Raw genomic sequence first — 19,278 nt, 5'->3', positions numbered from 1 at the left:
AGTTGTGGGAGTATGTGATAGAATGTAAGAAAGTAAATTCTCGATTAATATGGGTAAAATTGAAAGTTGATGGAGAGAGGTGGGTGATTATTGGTGCATATGCACCTGGGCATGAGAAGAAAGATCATGAGAGGCAAGTGTTTTGGGAGCAGCTAAATGAGTGTGTTAGCGGTTTTGATGCACGAGACCGGGTTATAGTGATGGGTGATTTGAATGCAAAGGTGAGTAATGTGGCAGTTGAGGGAATAATTGGTATGCATGGGGTGTTCAGTGTTGTAAATGGAAATGGTGAAGAGCTTGTAGATTTATGTGCTGAAAAAGGACTGATGATTGGGAATACCTGGTTTAAAAAGCGAGATATACATAAGTATACTTATGTAAGTAGGAGAGATGGCCAGAGAGCGTTATTGGATTACGTGTTAATTGACAGGCGTGCGAAAGAGAGACTTTTGGATGTCAATGTGCTGAGAGGTGCAACTGGAGGGATGTCTGATCATTATCTTGTGGAGGCTAAGGTGAAGATTAGTATGGGTTTTCAGAAAAGAAGAGTGAATGTTGGGGTGAAGAGAGTGGTGAGAGTAAGTGAGCTTGGGAAGGAGACCTGTGTGAAGAAGTATCAGGAGAGACTGTGTACAGAATGGAAAAAGGTGAGAACAATGGAAGTAAGGGGAGTGGGGGAGGAATGGGATGTATTTAGGGAATCAGTGATGGATTGCGCAAAAGATGCTTGTGGCATGAGAAGAGTGGGAGGTGGGTTGTTTAGAAAGGGTAGTGAGTGGTGGGATGAAGAAGTAAGAGTATTAGTGAAAGAGAAGAGAGAGGCATTTGGACGATTTTTGCAGGGAAAAAATGCAATTGAGTGGGAGAAGTATAAAAGAAAGAGACAGGAGGTCAAGAGAAAGGTGCAAGAGGTGAAAAAAAAGGGCAAATGAGAGTTGGGGTGAGAGACTATCAGTAAATTTTAGGGAGAATAAAAAGATGTTCTGGAAGGAGGTAAATAGGGTGCGTAAGACAAGGGAGCAAATGGGAACTTCAGTGAAGGGCGTAAATGGGGAGGTGATAACAAGTAGTGGTGATGTGAGAAGGAGATGGAATGAGTATTTTGAAGGTTTGTTGAATGTGTCTGATGACAGAGTGGCAGATATAGGGTGTTTGGGTCGAGGTGGTGTGCAAAGTGAGAGGGTTAGGGAAAATGATTTGGTAAACAGAGAGGAGGTAGTAAAAGCTTTGCGGAAGATGAAAGCCGGCAAGGCAGCAGGTTTGGATGGTATTGCAGTGGAATTTATTAAAAAAGGGGGTGACTGTATTGTTGACTGGTTGGTAAGGTTATTTAATGTATGTATGACTCATGGTGAGGTGCCTGAGGATTGGCGGAATGCGTGCATAGTGCCATTGTACAAAGGCAAAGGGGATAAGAGTGAGTGCTCAAATTACTGAGGTATAAGTTTGTTGAGTATTCCTGGTAAATTATATGGGAGAGTATTGATTGAGAGGGTGAAGGCATGTACAGAGCATCAGATTGGGGAAGAGCAGTGTGGTTTCAGAAGTGGTAGAGGATGTGTGGATCAGGTGTTTGCTTTGAAGAATGTATGCGAGAAATACTTAGAAAAGCAAATGGATTTGTATGTAGCATTTATGGATCTGGAGAAGGCATATGATAGAGTTGATAGAGATGCTCTGTGGAAGGTATTAAGAATATATGGTGTGGGAGGCAAGTTGTTAGAAGCAGTGAAAAGTTTTTATCGAGGATGTAAGGCATGTGTACGTGTAGGAAGAGAGGAAAGTGATTGGTTCTCAGTGAATGTAGGTTTGCGGCAGGGGTGTGTGATGTCTCCATGGTTGTTTAATTTGTTTATGGATGGGGTTGTTAGGGAGGTAAATGCAAGAGTCTTGGAAAGAGGGGCAAGTATGAAGTCTGTTGGGGATGAGAGAGCTTGGGAAGTGAGTCAGTTGTTGTTCGCTGATGATACAGCGCTGGTGGCGGATTCATGTGAGAAACTGCAGAAGCTGGTGACGGAGTTTGGTAAAGTGTGTGGAAGAAGAAAGTTAAGAGTAAATGTGAATAAGAGCAAGGTTATTAGGTACAGTAGGGTTGAGGGTCAAGTCAATTGGGAGGTGAGTTTGAATGGAGAAAAACTGGAGGAAGTGAAGTGTTTTAGATATCTGGGAGTGGATCTGTCAGCGGATGGAACCATGGAAGCGGAAGTGGATCATAGGGTGGGGGAGGGGGCGAAAATTTTGGGAGCCTTGAAAAATGTGTGGAAGTCGAGAACATTATCCCGGAAAGCAAAAATGGGTATGTTTGAAGGAATAGTAGTTCCAACAATGTTGTATGGTTGCGAGGCGTGGGCTATGGATAGAGTTGTGCGCAGGAGGATGGATGTGCTGGAAATGAGATGTTTGAGGACAATGTGTGGTGTGAGGTGGTTTGATCGAGTAAGTAACGTAAGGGTAAGAGAGATGTGTGGAAATAAAAAGAGCGTGGTTGAGAGAGCAGAAGAGGGTGTTTTTGAAATGGTTTGGGCACATGGAGAGAATGAGTGAGGAAAGATTGACCAAGAGGATATATGTGTCGGAGGTGGAGGGAACGAGGAGAAGAGGGAGACCAAATTGGAGGTGGAAAGATGGAGTGAAAAGGATTTTGTGTGATCGGGGCCTGAACATGCAGGAGGGTGAAAGGAGGGCAAGGAATAGAGTGAATTGGAGCGATGTGGTATACAGGGGTTGACGTGCTGTCAGTGGATTGAATCAAGGCATGTGAAGCGTCCGGGGTAAACCATGGAAAGCTGTGTAGGTATGTATATTTGCGTGTGTGGATGTGTGTATGTACATGTGTATGGGGGGGGTTGGGCCATTTCTTTCGTCTGTTTCCTTGCGCTACCTCGCAAACACGGGAGACAGCGACAAAGTATAAAAAAAAAAAAAAAAAAAAAAAAAAAAAAAAAAAAAAAAGTTTGTTGAGTATTCCTGGTAAATTATATGGGAGAGTATTGATTGAGAGGGTGAAGGTATGTACAGAGCATCAGATTGGGGAAGAGCAGTGTGGTTTCAGAAGTGGTAGAGGAAGTGTGGATCAGGTGTTTGCATTGAAGATTGTATGTGAGAAATACTTAGAAAAGCAAATGGATTTGTATGTAGAATTTATGGATCTGGGGAAGGCATATGATAGAGTAGATAGAGATGCTCTGTGGAAGGTATTAAGAATATATGGTGTGGGAGGCAAGTTGTTAGAAGTAGTGAAAAGCTTTTATCGAGGATGTAAGGCATGTGTACGTGTAGGAAGAGAGGAAAGTGATTGGTTCTGAGTGAATGTAGGTTTGCGGTAGGTGTGTGTGATGTCTCCATGGTTGTTTAATTTGTTAATGGATGGGGTTGTTAGAGTTTTGGAAAGAGGGGCAAGTATGAAGTCTGTTGTGGATGAGAGAGCTTGGGAAGTGAGTCAGTTGTTGTTCACTGATGGTACAGCACTGGTGGCTGATTCATGTGAGAAACTGCAGAAGCTGGTGACTGAGTTTGGTAAAGTGTGTGAAAGAAGAAAGTTAAGAGTAAATGTGAATAAGAGCAAGGTTATTAAGTACAGTAGGGTTGAGGGTCAAGTCAATTGGGAGGTAAGTTTGAATGGAGAAAAACTGGAGGAAGTAAAATGTTTTAGATATCTGGGAGTGGATCTGGCAGCGGATGGAACCATGGAAGCGGAAGTGAATCATAGGGTGGGGGAGGGGGCGAAAGTTCTGGGAAGGTTGAAAAATGTGTGAAAGTCAAGAACGTTATCTTGGAAAGCAAAAATGGGTATGTTTGAAGGAATAGTGGTTCTAACAATGTTGTATGGTTGCGAGGCGTGGGCTATGGATAGAGTTGTGCACAGGAGGGTCGATGTGCTGGAAATGAGATGTTTGAGGACAATATGTGGTATGAGGTGGTTTGATCGAGTAAGTAATGTAAGGGTAAGAGAGATGCGTGGAAATAAAAAGAGTGTGGTTGAGAGAGCAGAAGAGGGTGTTTTGAAATGGTTTGGGCACATGGAGAGAATGAGTGAGGAAAGATTGACCAAGAGGATATATGTGTCGGAGATGGAGGGAACGAGGAGAAGTGGAAGACCAAATTGGAGGTGGAAAGATGGAGTGAAAAAGATTTTGAGTAATCGGGGCCTGAACATGCAGGAGGGTGAAAGGCAGGCAAGGAATAGAGTGAATTGGATCAATGTGGTATACCAGGGTCGACGTGCTGTCAATGGATTGAATCAGGGCATGTGAAGCGTCTGGGATAAACCATGGAAAGTTCTGTGGGGCCTGGATGTGGAAAGGGAGCTGTGGTTTCAGTGCATTATTACATGACAGCTAGAGACTGAGTGTGAACGAATGGGGCCTTTGTTGTCTTTTCCTAGCGCTTTCACCCTCCTGCATGTTCATGCCCCGATCACTCAAAATCTTTTTCACTCCATCTTTCCACCTCCAATTTGGTCTTCCACTTCTCCTCGTTCCCTCCATCTCCGACACATATATCCTCTTGGTCAATCTTTCCTCACTCATTCTCTCCATGTGCCCAAACCATTTCAAAACACCCTCTTCTGCTCTCTCAACCACACTCTTTTTATTTCCATGCATCTCTCTTACCCTTACATTACTTACTCGATCAAACCACCTCATACCACATATTGTCCTCAAACATCTCATTTCCAGCACATCGACCCTCCTGCGCACAACTCTATCCATAGCCCACGCCTCGCAACCATACAACATTGTTAGAACCACTATTCCTTCAAACATACCCATTTTTGCTTTCCAAGATAACGTTCTTGACTTCCACACATTTTTCAACCTTCCCAGAACTTTCGCCCCCTCCCCCACCCTATGATTCACTTCCGCTTCCATGGTTCCATCCGCTGCCAGATCCACTCCCAGATATCTAAAACACTTTACTTCCTCCAGTTTTTCTCCATTCAAACTTACCTCCCAATTGACTTGACCCACAACCCTACTGTACCTAATAACCTTGCTCTTATTCACATTTACTCCTAACTTTCTTCTTTCACACACTTTACCAAACTCAGTCACCAGCTTCTGCAGTTTCTCACATGAATCAGCCACCAGCGCTGTATCATCAGCGAACAAGAACTGACTCACTTCCCAAGCTCTCTCATCCCCAACAGACTGCATACTTGCCCCTATTTCCAAAACTCTTGCATTCACCTCCCTAACAACCCCATCCACAAACAAATTAAACAACCATGGAGACATCACACACCCCTGCTGCAAACCTACATTCACTGAGAACCAATCACTTTCCTCTCTTCCTACAGGTACACATGCCTTACATCCTCGATAAAAACTTTTCACTGCTTCTAACAACTTGCCTCCCACACCATATATTCTTAATACCTTCCACAGAGTATCTCTATCAACTCTATCATATGCCTTCTCCAGATCCATAAATGCTACATACAAATCCATTTGCTTTTCTAAGTATTTCTCACATACATTCTTCAATCCACACATCCTCTACCACTTCTGAAACCACACCGCTCTTCCCCAATCTGATGCTCTGTACATGCCTTCACCCTCTCAATCAATACCCTCCCATATAATTTACCAGGAATACTCAACAAACTTATACCTCTGTAATTTGAGCACTCACTCTTATCCCCTTTGCCTTTGTACAATGGCACTATGCAAGCATTCTGCCAATCCTCAGGCACCTCACCATGAATCATACATACATTAAATAACCTTACCAACCAGTCAACAATACAGTCACCCCCTTTTTTAATAAATTCCACTACAATACCATCCAAACCTGCTGCCTTGCCGGCTTTCATCTTTCGCAAAGCTTTTACTACCTCTTCTCTGTTTACCAAATCTTTTTCCCTAACCCTCTCACTTTGCGTGCCACCTTGACCAAAACACCCTATATCTGCCACTCTGTCATCAAACACATTCACCAAACCTTCAAAATACTCACTCCATCTCCTTTTCACATCACCACTACTTGTTATCACCTCCCCATTTACCCCCTTCACTGAAGTTCCCATTTGCTCCCTTGTCTTACGTACTTTATATACCTCCTTCCAGAATATCTTTTTATTCTCCCTAACATTTAATGATACCCTCTCACCCCAGCCCTCATTTGCCCTCTTTTTCACCTCTTGCACGTTTCTCTTGACCTCCTGCCTCTTTCTTTTATACATCTTCCACTCAATTGCATTTTTTCCCTGCAAAAATCGTCCAAATGCCTCTCTCTTCTCTTTCACTAATAATCTTACTTCATCATCCCACCACTCACTACCCTTTCTAATCAACCCACCTCCCACACTTCTCATGCCACAAGCATCTTTTGTGCAAGCCATCACTGATTCCCTAAATACATCCCATTCCTCCCCCACTCCCCTTACCTCCTTTGTTCTCACCTTTTTCCATTTTGTACTCAGTCTCTCCTGGTACTTCCTCACACAAGTCTCTTTCCCAAGCTCACTTACTCTCACCACTCTCTTCACCCCAACATTCTCTCTTCTTTTCTGAAAACCCATACAAATTTTCACCTTTGCCTCCACAAGATAATGATCAGACATCCCTCCAGTTGCACCTCTCAGCACATTAACATCCAAAAGTCTCTCTTTCACTCGCCTGTCAATTAACACGTAATCCAATAATGCTCTCTGGCCATCTCTCCTACTTACATACGTATACTTATGTATATCTCTCTTTTTAAACCAGGTATTCCCAATCACCAGTCCTTTTTCAGCACATAAATCTACAAGCTCTTCACCATTTCCATTTACAACTCTGAACATCCCATGTATACCAATTATTCCCTCAACTGCCACATTACTCACCTTTGCATTCAAATCGCCCATCACTATAACCTGGTCTTGTGCATCAAAACCAATAACACACTCATTCAGCTGCTCCCAAAACACTTGCCTCTCATGATCTTTCTTCTCATGCCCAGGTGCATATGCACCAATAATCACCCATCTCTCTCCATCAGCTTTCAGTTTTACCCATATGAATCTAGAATTTACTTTCTTACATTCTATCACATACTCCCACAACTCCTGTTTCAGGAGTAGTGCTACTCCTTCCCTTGCTCTTGTCGTCTCACTAACCCCTGACTTTACTCCCAAGACATTCCCAAACCACTCCTACCCTTTACCCTTGAGCTTCGTTTCACTCAGAGCCAAAACATCCAGGTTCCTTTCCTCAAACATACTACCTATCTCTCATTTTTTCACATCTTGGTTACATCCACATACATTTAGACACCCCAATCTGAGCCTACGAGGAGGATGAGCACTCCCTGCATGACTCCTTCTTCTGTTTCCCATTTTAGAAAGTTAAAATACAAGGAGGGGAGGATTTCTGGCCCCCCGCTCCCGTCCCCTGTAGTTGCCTTCTACGAAACGTGAGTAATGCGTGGGAGGTATTCTTTCTCCCCTATCCCCAGGGATAAAATATATATATATATATATATATATATATTATCCCTGGGGATAGGGGAGAAAGAATACTTCCCACGTATTCCCTGCGTGTCGTAGAAGGCGACTAAAAGGGGAGGGAGCGGGTGGCCGGAAATCCTCCCCTCTCTTTTTTTTTTTTTTTTTTTTTTTTTTTTCCAAAGGAAGGAACGGAGAAGGGGGCCAGGTGAGGATTTTTCCTCTAGGGCCCAGTCCTCTGTTCTTAACGCTACCTCGCAGACGCGGGAAATGGCGAATAGTATGAAAGAAAGAAGAAAAAGATATATATATATATATATATATATATATATATATATATATATATATATATATAGATATTTTTTTTTTATTTGCTGTCGCTGTCTCCCATGTTTGCGAGGTAGCGCAAGGAAACAGACGAAAGAAATGGCCCAACCCACCCCCATACACAATGTATATACATACACGTCCACACACCAAATATACATACCTATACATCTCAATGTACACTTATATATACACACACAGACACATAGATATATACACATGCACACAATTCACACTGCCTTTATTCATTCCCATCGCCACCTCACCGCACATGGAATAACATCCCCCTCCCCCCTCATGTGTGCGAGGTAGCGCTAGGAAAAGACAACAAAGGCCCCATTCGTTCACACTCAGTCTCTAGCTGTCATGTAATAATGCCCGAAACCACAGCTCCCTTTCCACATCCAGGCCCCACACAACTTTCCATGGTTTACCCCAGACGCTTCACATGCCCCGATTCAATCCATTGACAGCACGTCGACCTTGGTATACCACATCGATCCAATTTACTCTATTCCTTGCCCGCCTTTCACCCTCCTGCATGTTCAGGCCCCGATCACTCAAGATCTTTTTCACTCTATCTTTCCACCTCCAATTTGGTCTCCCACTTCTCCTCGTTCCCTCCATTTCCGACACATATATCCTCTTGGTCAATCTTTCCTCACTCATTCTCTCCATGTGCCCAGACCATTTCAAAACACCCTCTTCTGCTCTCTCGACCACACACTTTTTATTTCCACACATCTCTCTTACCCTTACATTACTTACTCGATCAAACCACCTCACACCACACATTGTCCTCAAACTTCTCATTTCCAGCACATCCACCCTCCTGCGCACAACTCTATCCATAGCCCATGCCTCGCAACCATACAACATTGTTGGAACCACTATTCCTTCAAACATAGCCATTTTTGCTTTCCGAGATAATGTTCTCGACTTCCACACATTCTTCAAGGCTCCCAGGATTTTCTCCCCCTCCCCCACCCTATGATTCACTACCGCTTCCATCCGCTGCCAGATCTACTCCCAGATATCTAAAACTTTTTTTTTTTTTTTTTTTTGCTTTGTCGCTGTCTCCCGCGTTTGTGAGGTAGCGCAAGGAAACAGACGAAGGAAATGGCCCAACCCACCCCCATACACATGTATATACCTACGTCCACAGACGCAAATATACATACCTACACAGCTTTCCATGGTTTACCCCAGACGCTTCACATGCCCTGATTCCATCCACTGACAGCACGTCAACCCCGGTATACCACATCGCTCCAATTCACTCTATTCCTTGCCCTCCTTTCACCCTCCTGCATGTTCAGGCCCTGATCACACAAAATCTTTTTCACTCCATCTTTCCACCTCCAATTTGGTCTCCCACTTCTCCTCATTTCCTCCACCTCCGACACATATATCCTCTTGGTCAATCTTTCCTCACTCATTCTCTCCATGTGCCCAAACCATTTCAAAACACCCTCTTCTGCTCTCTCAACCACGCTATCTCTTTGTTCTCGACTTCCACACATTCTTCAAGGCTCCCAGAATTTTCGCCCCCTCCCCCACCCTATGATCCACTCCCGCTTCCATGGTTCCATCTGCTGACAGATCCACTCCCAGATATCTAAAACACTTTACTTCCTCCAGTTTTTCTCCATTCAAATTTACCTCCCAATTGACTTGACCCTCAACCCTACTGTACCTAATAACCTTGCTCTTATTCACATTTACTCTTAACTTTCTTCTTTCACACACTTTACCAAACTCAGTCACCAGCTTCTGCAGTTTCTCACATGAATCAGCCACCAGCACTGTATCATCAGCGAACAAGAACTGACTCACTTCCCAAGCTCTCTCATCCACAACAGACTTCATACTTGCCCCTCTTTCCAAAACATATATATATATATATATATATATATATATATATATATATATATATGTGTGTGTGTGTGTGTGTGTATTTCTTTTCTATATTAGATTATAGAGTGTGAATACTACATATTTGATATATGAATCGTATCCCCATCTCCTTTCCATAAGAGATCAAGGTCTCGTGTATTTTGAATATGACTTAGAGTCTCAGTTTATCCAGTTACATTTAATTAATTTTTCTTGTATATCATAATAGTTAAAAAAATTCAGTAAACTCATGCATTATTAAAAGCTAGTTTACATTTGAAAGTCGTGTTGTCATTCTTACCATACTCTTTATGTTCTTGTTTAGAAATGTAAATACCAGTTCCTTGTACATATCAGTATATTAGTTTTTTTAGTTTTTGATATGTGCTTTTTGCTGTGATTCGCTATACCACTAAGAATATCTTTCACAGTTTAGGGAGGAAGACAGTATTCCTTTAATGGCCAACAGCTCCATCCTGCAGCTGAAGTACAAGTTTGACCCTAAGGGTTGCTATTGTTTTAAGGTGAGTTGGTTGTTTATGGTCAGAATTGCCTGCAAAATCTTGCAGTCATATTTAGGGTCAGTCAGAGCTATAAATTTAATTTCCTAGTCAGTTACTGTTAGAATCACATTTACTACTGTTAGAATCACATTTACTGCAGTCAGAGGCATTCATTTACAAAGCTAGTGTTGTTGATGGCTTTGGTCAGAAACACATGAAGAACTATAGAGCCATAGCTGGGTTAATTAGGGTGAAAGGGAGGGTTAGAGACAGATATGGTCAAAACAAGAGTGCAAAGTGTCACAGTCATTAAGAACTGAACTCATGGTAAGAATCAGTCATTTAACATTATTTTGTCATCAAAATCAAAGTCTTCAGCAGAATTTATAACCAATTCCATCAGGTCTGCAGACGAACCAGTCTTAGATTTAAAGACATGGTGAAAATGATACGGAAGGGGACATAAGGGAGACGGCAATACAGTGTAGAAGAGTCACTGGGTCCCTTACTAGAATTCTGAATGATAGAGGTGTAAGTACGGAAGTAAAGAGGGAATTAAGGGACAGCATAGCCTTCCTAACCCTGACCTATGCAGCTGAAACATGGACATGGAATGAGGCACAGAGGTCAAGAATCCAGTCTGTGGAAATGAGCTATTTGAGAAGAGCATGTGGTATGACTAAATGGAATGAAGAAAGAAATGAAAGGGTGTATGAGAGATGTGTTATGACAGGGAATGTAAAGGGAATGAATTGTTGAGTGGTAGAGCAGGTGAAATAATACTTTGAGGTGATTTGGGCATGTGGAAAGAATGCAAGACTGGGAGTTTACAAGGAGAGTGTATGCTAGTGCATTTAAAGGGGTTGGTGTGAGTGGAAGACCACCTATGACATGGGCATGGGCAAATAGGGTAAAGGAATTCTGGAGGGAGAGAAACAGAGGAAGAATGCATGGAATGGTGTATGTGAGGGAGGCATTTAAGGATAGGGATAGGTGGAGACTCTTTTGCTGTGGCCACCCCTTGATGGGAGTTCCTGGAGGGAAGAGGCATCAGAGATATAGATAGATAGAATTAATGTTTTGGGGTTGTCTCTACTTAAATAAAAAGTTAAGAACTTTGGTTGGAGCATCTATTTCTGATGGAGTAATATAAATCACTGTTTGATTCTTTGTAGTAAATTTAATGTATAGGTTTTTGGTTTCCTTCTGGTATTTCTGCTGCTGTAGAGTTCATGAGAATCTTTTCTGTTGGGAGGTACCTTACCGTTTAAAGTTCCTTAAGGTTGTTAACTTTGTTGATAGTTCCTGAAGGTTGTATCTGGCTACAGTTGAACCCAAAACTTGTTTTTGTTAAATGTAAGTTTGAAAGTTTTGATTACTTTGCATTCACATTCTACATTCATGCCTTTAGTAACTAGTTAGTGCACCAGTATAGGCTTGTGATAGTGCGTAAGAGCTGAATTAGTGACACTGATTTATTGAGACTATTTGCGATTGGTTATCTAGATTATGCTTAAGTATGGTTTCTTTTTTGTATGAAGTTAGTTTCAAAGATCTTTGCATTTTTTTTACTTACATATAATGAATGCCTATGGATTTTCTTTTGATGGTAACTTCTATAGGGGGCTCCAAATTTTATTCCTCAGTGTGTAGTAATTAAAAGTTTTGGTATATTCATACTGGATAGCTTGATGGCTTGAAGAATGTTTTTTTTAGTTATGGCTGAAAAAACTTTTATGCAGCTGTTGTTTAAATATTTTTACATATATGGTTAAAGATATTGCTTTTTTACAGTTGCATGCCATTGGGGAAGTACCTCTGAAAACTTTCAACCCATTCATTCCATTTGGCAACTGCATGTACATTCCAGACAAAGCTGACAGACTTGAAGTGAACAGTGCATTAAATCTGTGAGTTGTTGTGTGTGTGTGCATGTGTAATTTATTTCCCTAATTGCCTATTGATATTGTATGAGGAGGGAGTTTTACATTTCTTGGGCCTATCTCTTGAACTGACAATATTTTTTTAGTAGTTAGTAGGTGGCTGGCAGCCACCAATGAAGGAGGTATTACTGGTACTTAGGTATTGGGAGGGTTATTGATTACAGCACAGTGAGTCAGCATTTGAGTGGTTGTCATGTTTCACTCCTTAAGCCTAGGATATTTTTTTTTCTGCTTCATCCACAATTAAACTGGTGGCAGTCAGTCCACAGATTTACAATCTCTTCATCTCACATGGAGCCCTTGACAATACATAGCTCACTCAACTTTTTCTTTATAAAACTATTTTCTTGCAGTGAATGCTGTGCACTATCCCTGCTTTTTGACAGAATCTCATCATAAGCACTCATGATTAGAGAAATTGAACTTTAAACTTCAGGATGCTATGTGCAATCACAGTTTCATCATATAACATATTCCAATCATCCACAATTCTGAGACTGTAGAAGTACTTAATTGCAACTGTATGACAAGTTCAGTGCTTCATTTCCTTGTGTGACTTGTGATTGCTCTTTCTGTGAATCATTGTGTTAAAGGAATGTAGTGGCTGCTACAATGACAAACTTGTCACTTAAATATCACATCAGGAGAACTGTTCTGAGAGCAGATTATCTGCAGGTTACTATTAAAATATTTTTTTCTCTATACATGCTCGCCATTTCCCACATGAATGAGGTAGCGTTGAGAACAGATGACAAAGACTTAGATCCTCACTTGGCCTCTTTCTCTGTTCTTTCCTTTGGAAAGTACTACAGGAAGGAAGGACTTCCAACCGCTCCTGCCCCTCATAGTCGCCTTCTACGACATGCGGGGAATACATGGGCAGTATTCTTTTCCCCAATCCTCAGGGATAAGTACATGGATAGACTTTGTAAGTTTAGTTTTACTTCTAGAAAAAAATCATGAAGAGCATATGTTCCTGAAACACTGCAAACAAGAAGTCACTTAAGGAGGCTGCATCACTGTCAGTGGACAGTAGTACAGCCTTGTCGAGACCTCTCCACCCCAAAGGAGCCCAGCTCACTCTGTTCCCACATGGAACTGCAGGAGTCCCATAAGAGGAGCTTAGGGTTGCATAAATTAGACCTTAATTGGAGTATACTTTGTGAGTTTAGTCACCACATCTAAAAAATCATAAAGATCAAATGTTCCTGATACACTGCAAACAAGGAGGCTGCATTACTGTCAGTGGATAGGAGTACAGCCTTGTGGAGAGCTCTCCACCCCAAAGAAGCCCAACTTGCTCTGTTGTAGACAACAGCTCCTTGACAGGTTCATTAAAAAAGCAACAAGATTTCGTAGCAAGAAACTTGTTGGAAAAGATGTTAAGAGTTACTTTTTTATAACTTGAGTTGTGAATTAATGGTATAAACTTAATGAAATTGTGATTGCAGACAGTGCACAAACATTGGAAGAGTTGTGTAAAAGGAAATAGAGTTCAAGAGATAGTGCCCCTGAATTTTGGAGGCCCCTTCCTATACTGTACAAATAGAGGATTACACTCATGCAATTATCCCTTTTCTCTATGCCCTTCTTTTCCCAAATGATTATTTAATGCAGTATATATTAAAATTCCCTTACGGTAAAGCAGCAGTCATAGAAGTAGCATAACGCACCCTGAGCTTCTATAGAGATAACTTATTCATTTATTTGTGTTGACAGATGGCAAGTGATTACCCTGATGGTTTTGGCTGGACTTATTATAATGGTAGTATTGGCTGTGGTCCTCTTTATATTCAGTAAGTTCAAACTTCACTTGTTAAGCTGTAATTAGGCAAAATTGAGATTACCTGCTTTTTGATTGGCCAAAAAGCTGATACATTATTATGTTATTAAACTGCAAGGCCTAAATATAAGTTAAGGTTTGCTAAAATAAATCATAATAGAATATGGCTTGCAAAGTATGCCTCACAACATTAAACCTGAAGGTAAAGTATAGATCAATAAGGTAAACCAAAAGGTAAGTTGTAACTTGCTAACAATAGAACTAAAAGCAATAGATATCTCATGTTTTGAGTAGAAATGTGAAATATGGTTTACCAGCATGTTAGACTGAAAGATAGAAGCAATCTGCTGTTAACCCAAAAGGAAAGATGATTATGTATTGTTTGAGAAAAAGTAGTGTACAGTATCTCTCCCTTTTACACATTATCATAGGAATATTTACAAGACACGTTATGGAAATAAGGGAAACTGAGCATGATACAGCAATGAAAGATGACAGTGGCTGAGTGACATAGATTGACATAAGATAAATTGGAGTGATCAGTATATGGGTTCAAAATACAAATTAGGGTAAGGTCTTTAAAGTACATAACAGGCAAATTGGATAAACTGTATGAGAAAATATGAAAAATGGTTAGTAGGCCAATACTAACCATAAAGAAAAATAGTGCAAAACAGGTGATACCTAGAGACAGTAAACTGTCAATTAATAGAAGAGCATAGGAGAAGAAAACAGAGATTGATAAGAAAATAAGTAATGCTGATGGGAAAGAATGAATGAAAAGAGTTATACAAATCATGGATAAGAACTAAAAGTTACCTCTAAAAAATTGGTTAAATTGGAAAGGGACCTCTTTCCCCTTTCAGAGAGGAACTTAAAAAGCCTATCTCAATGTTTAGAGGGATATACACAGAAAATTTTCAGCTAGATATGATTAGAACCTACCATGGGTCTAGTTTGTTATATGCACTTTCCAGTCATAAGAAGGAATTGAACTGAAAGAAGTATTCTAGATCTGCTCTTGCTAAATATCTGCATCAGACCATAAAATTTAGGATAACTACTGTACAGTCAGTCTGTCAATCCTTGTTTAGGAGTGAAGAATGCTTGCATGTTCCTCGTTCATCCCAGAATGAGGAAGCCTTTGGCTTTCAAGGCTGTGTAAGTTATACTCTTCTGAATTGTGTTTAGCCACACAGGTTTTTCAAGTTGCTTTGCCTTCCTGATTCCAAGAATTTCCTCAGCAGAGACCACAGTTTTTCTCCTTCTGAGAGTCCTTCTTTTCCTAGGGTGCAAATTATTTTGTAAAAGCTATAAAGTAAATCCCTTAACATTTTTACTGCATATTTTGATTCCACATGCAGTTCCCAGTGATGTCTGTTTCTATAGAAAAAATGAAGATAATTTTTTTACTTTACTTTTTTGTAATGGAAAATTTTTATGGTTTCTAAACATGACACTAAATTTCAATGAGAACATTAGATGATGAAAGATATTACTTTTCAGCAAAAAGAAGTCACAATGATTTAAAATGGATTAATGCTATAAAGATATACAAGATATCCAAAAAGCATACTCACAGCATCAGTGACAGTATTTTCATAAAATAGTGAATGGATTGTACATTCTATAGCATTATACAGTAAAACCTCTGTTATCCAAAATGCTTGGAGGAATCAGCCATTTCTGATAAAAAAAAAATTCCAGTTATTTTCAAATATATTTAGTAATTCAGAAATTGTCCATCTCTCACTTTATGTAGGGGTTATGTTCACAAAAGCCTCGCACAAAGAGAAATAGCATATAGCACTGGCGGATTCTCCCTTTATCTTCTTTTTTTTGTAGCTTCTAATGTTGAATATACTGATTTAGCCATTCTTTACTTCTTTTAAATGGCTTTGGCTCAGCCACATTGTCTTCTGTCTATCTATCTATCTATCTATATCTCTGACTCCTATCCATTCTGGAACTCCCTCAAGGTTGTGGCCACGGCAATAGAATCTCCATAACTAGTGAACTCAAGTGCCGCTTCTTATCCTTCAGTGCCGTACCCTTAACAGGCTAGTGGCAGAGGGCAAGCTTAGTGCAGTTTTTGCAGAGGGTCCCACCTAATGTTCCTACTTACTACTTATACCAAATGTTTCTACCTAATAATCCTACCTAAATGTTCATACCTACTACTTCTGTCTATTGCTCTTACCATTTTGCCAAAAGGCAGGGCTAGCACAGCGCTCATTGCAGGAACATCTCAAGTTACAAAGAATGAGATGTGTGAGTTAAGTGGTGTCAAGTGTTATGTGAGACAGGGAGAGATTGTATGTTTGTGGACAGGATGCTAGCAGTCCACGTGTGGGTGAAGCAGAAAGAAAAGACAGCACCTGGGTCAGAGGAGTGCAACTTGATAACCAATGAAGTGCTGGCCTACTACACAGCTGACACTAACCCTCCTGATACCCAGGCAGGTAGTACTGTTAATATGCCTCCCTAGTCATTAGCTGCCTATGGAAACACTCATAGATATTAAGAGTTTAGACCTGAGCTGAGGGATGCTATGGCTACTTTTCTTTGTCTCATGCTCTATGTATAGCAAGACCATTTTCTCCATCTTCTTTATGTGTGGATTTCTAATCCTTGTGGTTACCTTATTAGACAGTGGAGTAGTGTGGACCACAGCACTTCACATTTTCTTTGCATTCTTTTTGTTGCGGATTGTAGATTCACTCTAGGTGTAAGCACGCCCAATCACTGACATTCCTCATCAGCATGTTATAGCAATTCTCACTTCGTTTCTAGGGTCAGGCAGGCTCTTTTCTTTTTATTTACTGGTTCTAGGGTAGATAGTGTTGTTGGATGTGCGAATTCCTTAGTAACAAACACAATTATAGTGAGTTACAGGAAAATCATATTTTTTTGCATTCTTTCTTATGTTGTGGGTTATTGATTCACTTTACTCACTTCGTTTCTAGGGTCAGAGAGGCTTTTTTTCTTTATAACTGCTGGTTCTAGGGTAGATAATGTTGTTGGATGTGCGAATTCCATAGTAACAAACACAATTATGGTGAGTTACAGGAAAATCATATTTTTTTTTTGTATTATGTTGTGGATTATTGATTCACTTTAGGTGTAAGCATGCCTAAGGGCTGATGCTTCCTCTTCAGCTTCAGCGTTTCATAACAATTAACTTCATTTCTAAGGTCAGACAGGCTCTCTTCTGTTTAACTGTTGTTCTATGGTAGGAGAAGATGTTGTTGGATGTTTGATACCATATTAACAAACACAAATACAGTGAGTTGCAGGAAAATCACATTAACAGGTATACCCAAATCACACAAATAGTACAGATCTGCACACAGTAGGGGTAATTGAGAGACTGGCCCAATGAAGAGAATGTGGGGTGCTCCATCTGCCAATTCTCACTGAAGTTATGGTGCTTTTTCTACCACTCTGACACTCCCTCACCAGCAACAGTGGGTCATAAGATTTTAGCATCGTTTCTGAGGTCAGAGAGGTTCTCTTCTGTTTAACTGCTGGTTCTGGAGTTGAAAAAGATGTTGCTGGATGTCTGATGCAGTATTTACAAACACAACGTAACATGTTGTAGGAAAATGCATAGCAGGAATACCTAAATCTCATACATAGCACAGATCTGCACACAACATTGGTAAGACTGATTCGCTGGTGAAAACTGAGCATGCTTTACTTAGAACTCCTGCTTACTCCACCTGCCAACTCTTACAGAAGATTTTCTGCTCACAGCTTTTAATATATTTTACCTTGTGAATTTATTACATGGAGGAAATACTAATATATGTAAACAAGTAAACACAACTAAATGCCTCGATCTTTTTCGCTGCTTGGTGATGTCTTGAATAGTTGTCATTCTGATGGTGAAGTCCTTCATAAGCGCTGCCTTGGAGTTGACCTTAGTCAGAATGATGCACACCTCCGTCTTCTTTTTGGGGCTAAAGATGTTCCTGTTGCACTTCTTGCAAGATGTAGATGGCTTCCAGGAGCTGTCAGGAAATTGCTGATAATACTTGGAGAGGCAAATGTCCACAATAGTTATCAAGGTTGCACTAATGTGCGAAACCAGCACACAGCACTGTGCCACAAAGCACATGGAAGATGGTAAACAATCAGCAGCACCACAAACGCTGTGTGGTGAGTCCACTAGTCGCTGCAGCATGGTGCGTACATGATTTAGGATATTTTTACGCGTCTTTATTCATTTTTCATTTATTTATTTTTGGATATTAGAAGATTGCCAACCAAAGTGAAAAACATACATTGGTTTGAACTTGTCATTATCTTGAATTACAGATAACAGTATTTAGTAAAATTCAGCTAGAAATGTGACAGTGCTCCAGCAGAGTGGTGTGCTTTTTGAATGATATTGACAAAAGTTAAGCCATGCATCTAATGGGAAAAAGCAGTGTTGAATGAAGTCAAGCCATGCAGTTAAAGGGTTAGAAGAAAAGGACTTTTGCAGATCCCATTTCCTTACGACGCGTATTCCCTGCGTGTCGTAGAAGGCGACTAAAAGGGAAGGGAGTTGGGGGCTGGAAATCCTCCCCTCTCATTTTTAGTTTTCGTAATGAAGGAACAGAGCAGGGGACCAAGTGAGGATATTCCCCTCAAAGGTTCGGTCCTCTGTTCTTAACGCTACCTCGCTAACGCAGGAAATGGCGAATAGTATGAAAAAGAAGAATGGCCCAACCCACCCACATACACATGTATATACATACATGTCCACACACGCAAATATACACACCTATACATCTCAACGTATACATATATATATGCACACAGACATATACATATATACACATGTACGTAATTCATACTGTCTGCCTTTATTCTTTCCTATATGAAAGAATACTTCCCACACATTCCTCACGTGTCGTAGAAGGCAACTACAGGGGACGGGAGCGGGGGGCCAGAAATCCTCCCCTCCTTGTATTTCAACTTTCTAAAATGGGAAACAGAAGAAGGAGTCACGCAGGGAGTGCTCATCCTCCTCGTAGGCTCAGATTGGGGTGTCTAAATGTGTGTGGATGTAACCAAGATGTGAAAAAAGGAGAGATAGGTAGTATGTTTGAGGAAAGGAACCTGGATGTTGTGGCTCTGAGTGAAACGAAGCTCAAGGGTAAAGGGGAAGAGTGGTTTGGGAATGTCTTGGGAGTAAAGTCAGAGGTTAGTGAGAGGACAAGAGCAAGGGAAGGAGTAGCACTACTCCTGAAACAGGAGTTGTGGGAGTATGTGATAGAATGTAAGAAAGTAAATTCTCGATTAATATGGGTAAAACTGAAAGTTGATGGAGAGAGATGGGTGATTATTGGTGCATATGCACCTGGGCATGAGAAGAAAGATCATGAGAGGCAAGTCTTTTGGGAGCAG

General features: G+C 40.8%; 1 protein-coding gene across 14 annotated transcripts in view; it reads left to right on the top strand.

The window, feature by feature from the left end:
- LOC139753374 (uncharacterized) overlaps positions 1-19,278 on the top strand; it is a 113,100-nt gene that overhangs the window by 69,512 nt on the left and 24,310 nt on the right. For all 14 annotated transcript variants that reach the window (XM_071669796.1, XM_071669800.1, XM_071669791.1 and 11 more), the window contains 3 exons: positions 10,084-10,176; positions 11,950-12,065; positions 13,818-13,894. In XM_071669796.1, coding sequence (XP_071525897.1) covers positions 10,084-10,176; positions 11,950-12,065; positions 13,818-13,894 — 286 coding nt within the window. The remainder of the gene's footprint in view (positions 1-10,083; positions 10,177-11,949; positions 12,066-13,817; positions 13,895-19,278) is intronic.

Source organism: Panulirus ornatus, chromosome 14, assembly GCF_036320965.1.
Source record: "Panulirus ornatus isolate Po-2019 chromosome 14, ASM3632096v1, whole genome shotgun sequence".
In the NCBI taxonomy this organism is placed as follows: Eukaryota; Metazoa; Arthropoda; class Malacostraca; order Decapoda; family Palinuridae; genus Panulirus; species Panulirus ornatus.
This window is presented reverse-complemented; position numbering and strand designations above follow the sequence as displayed.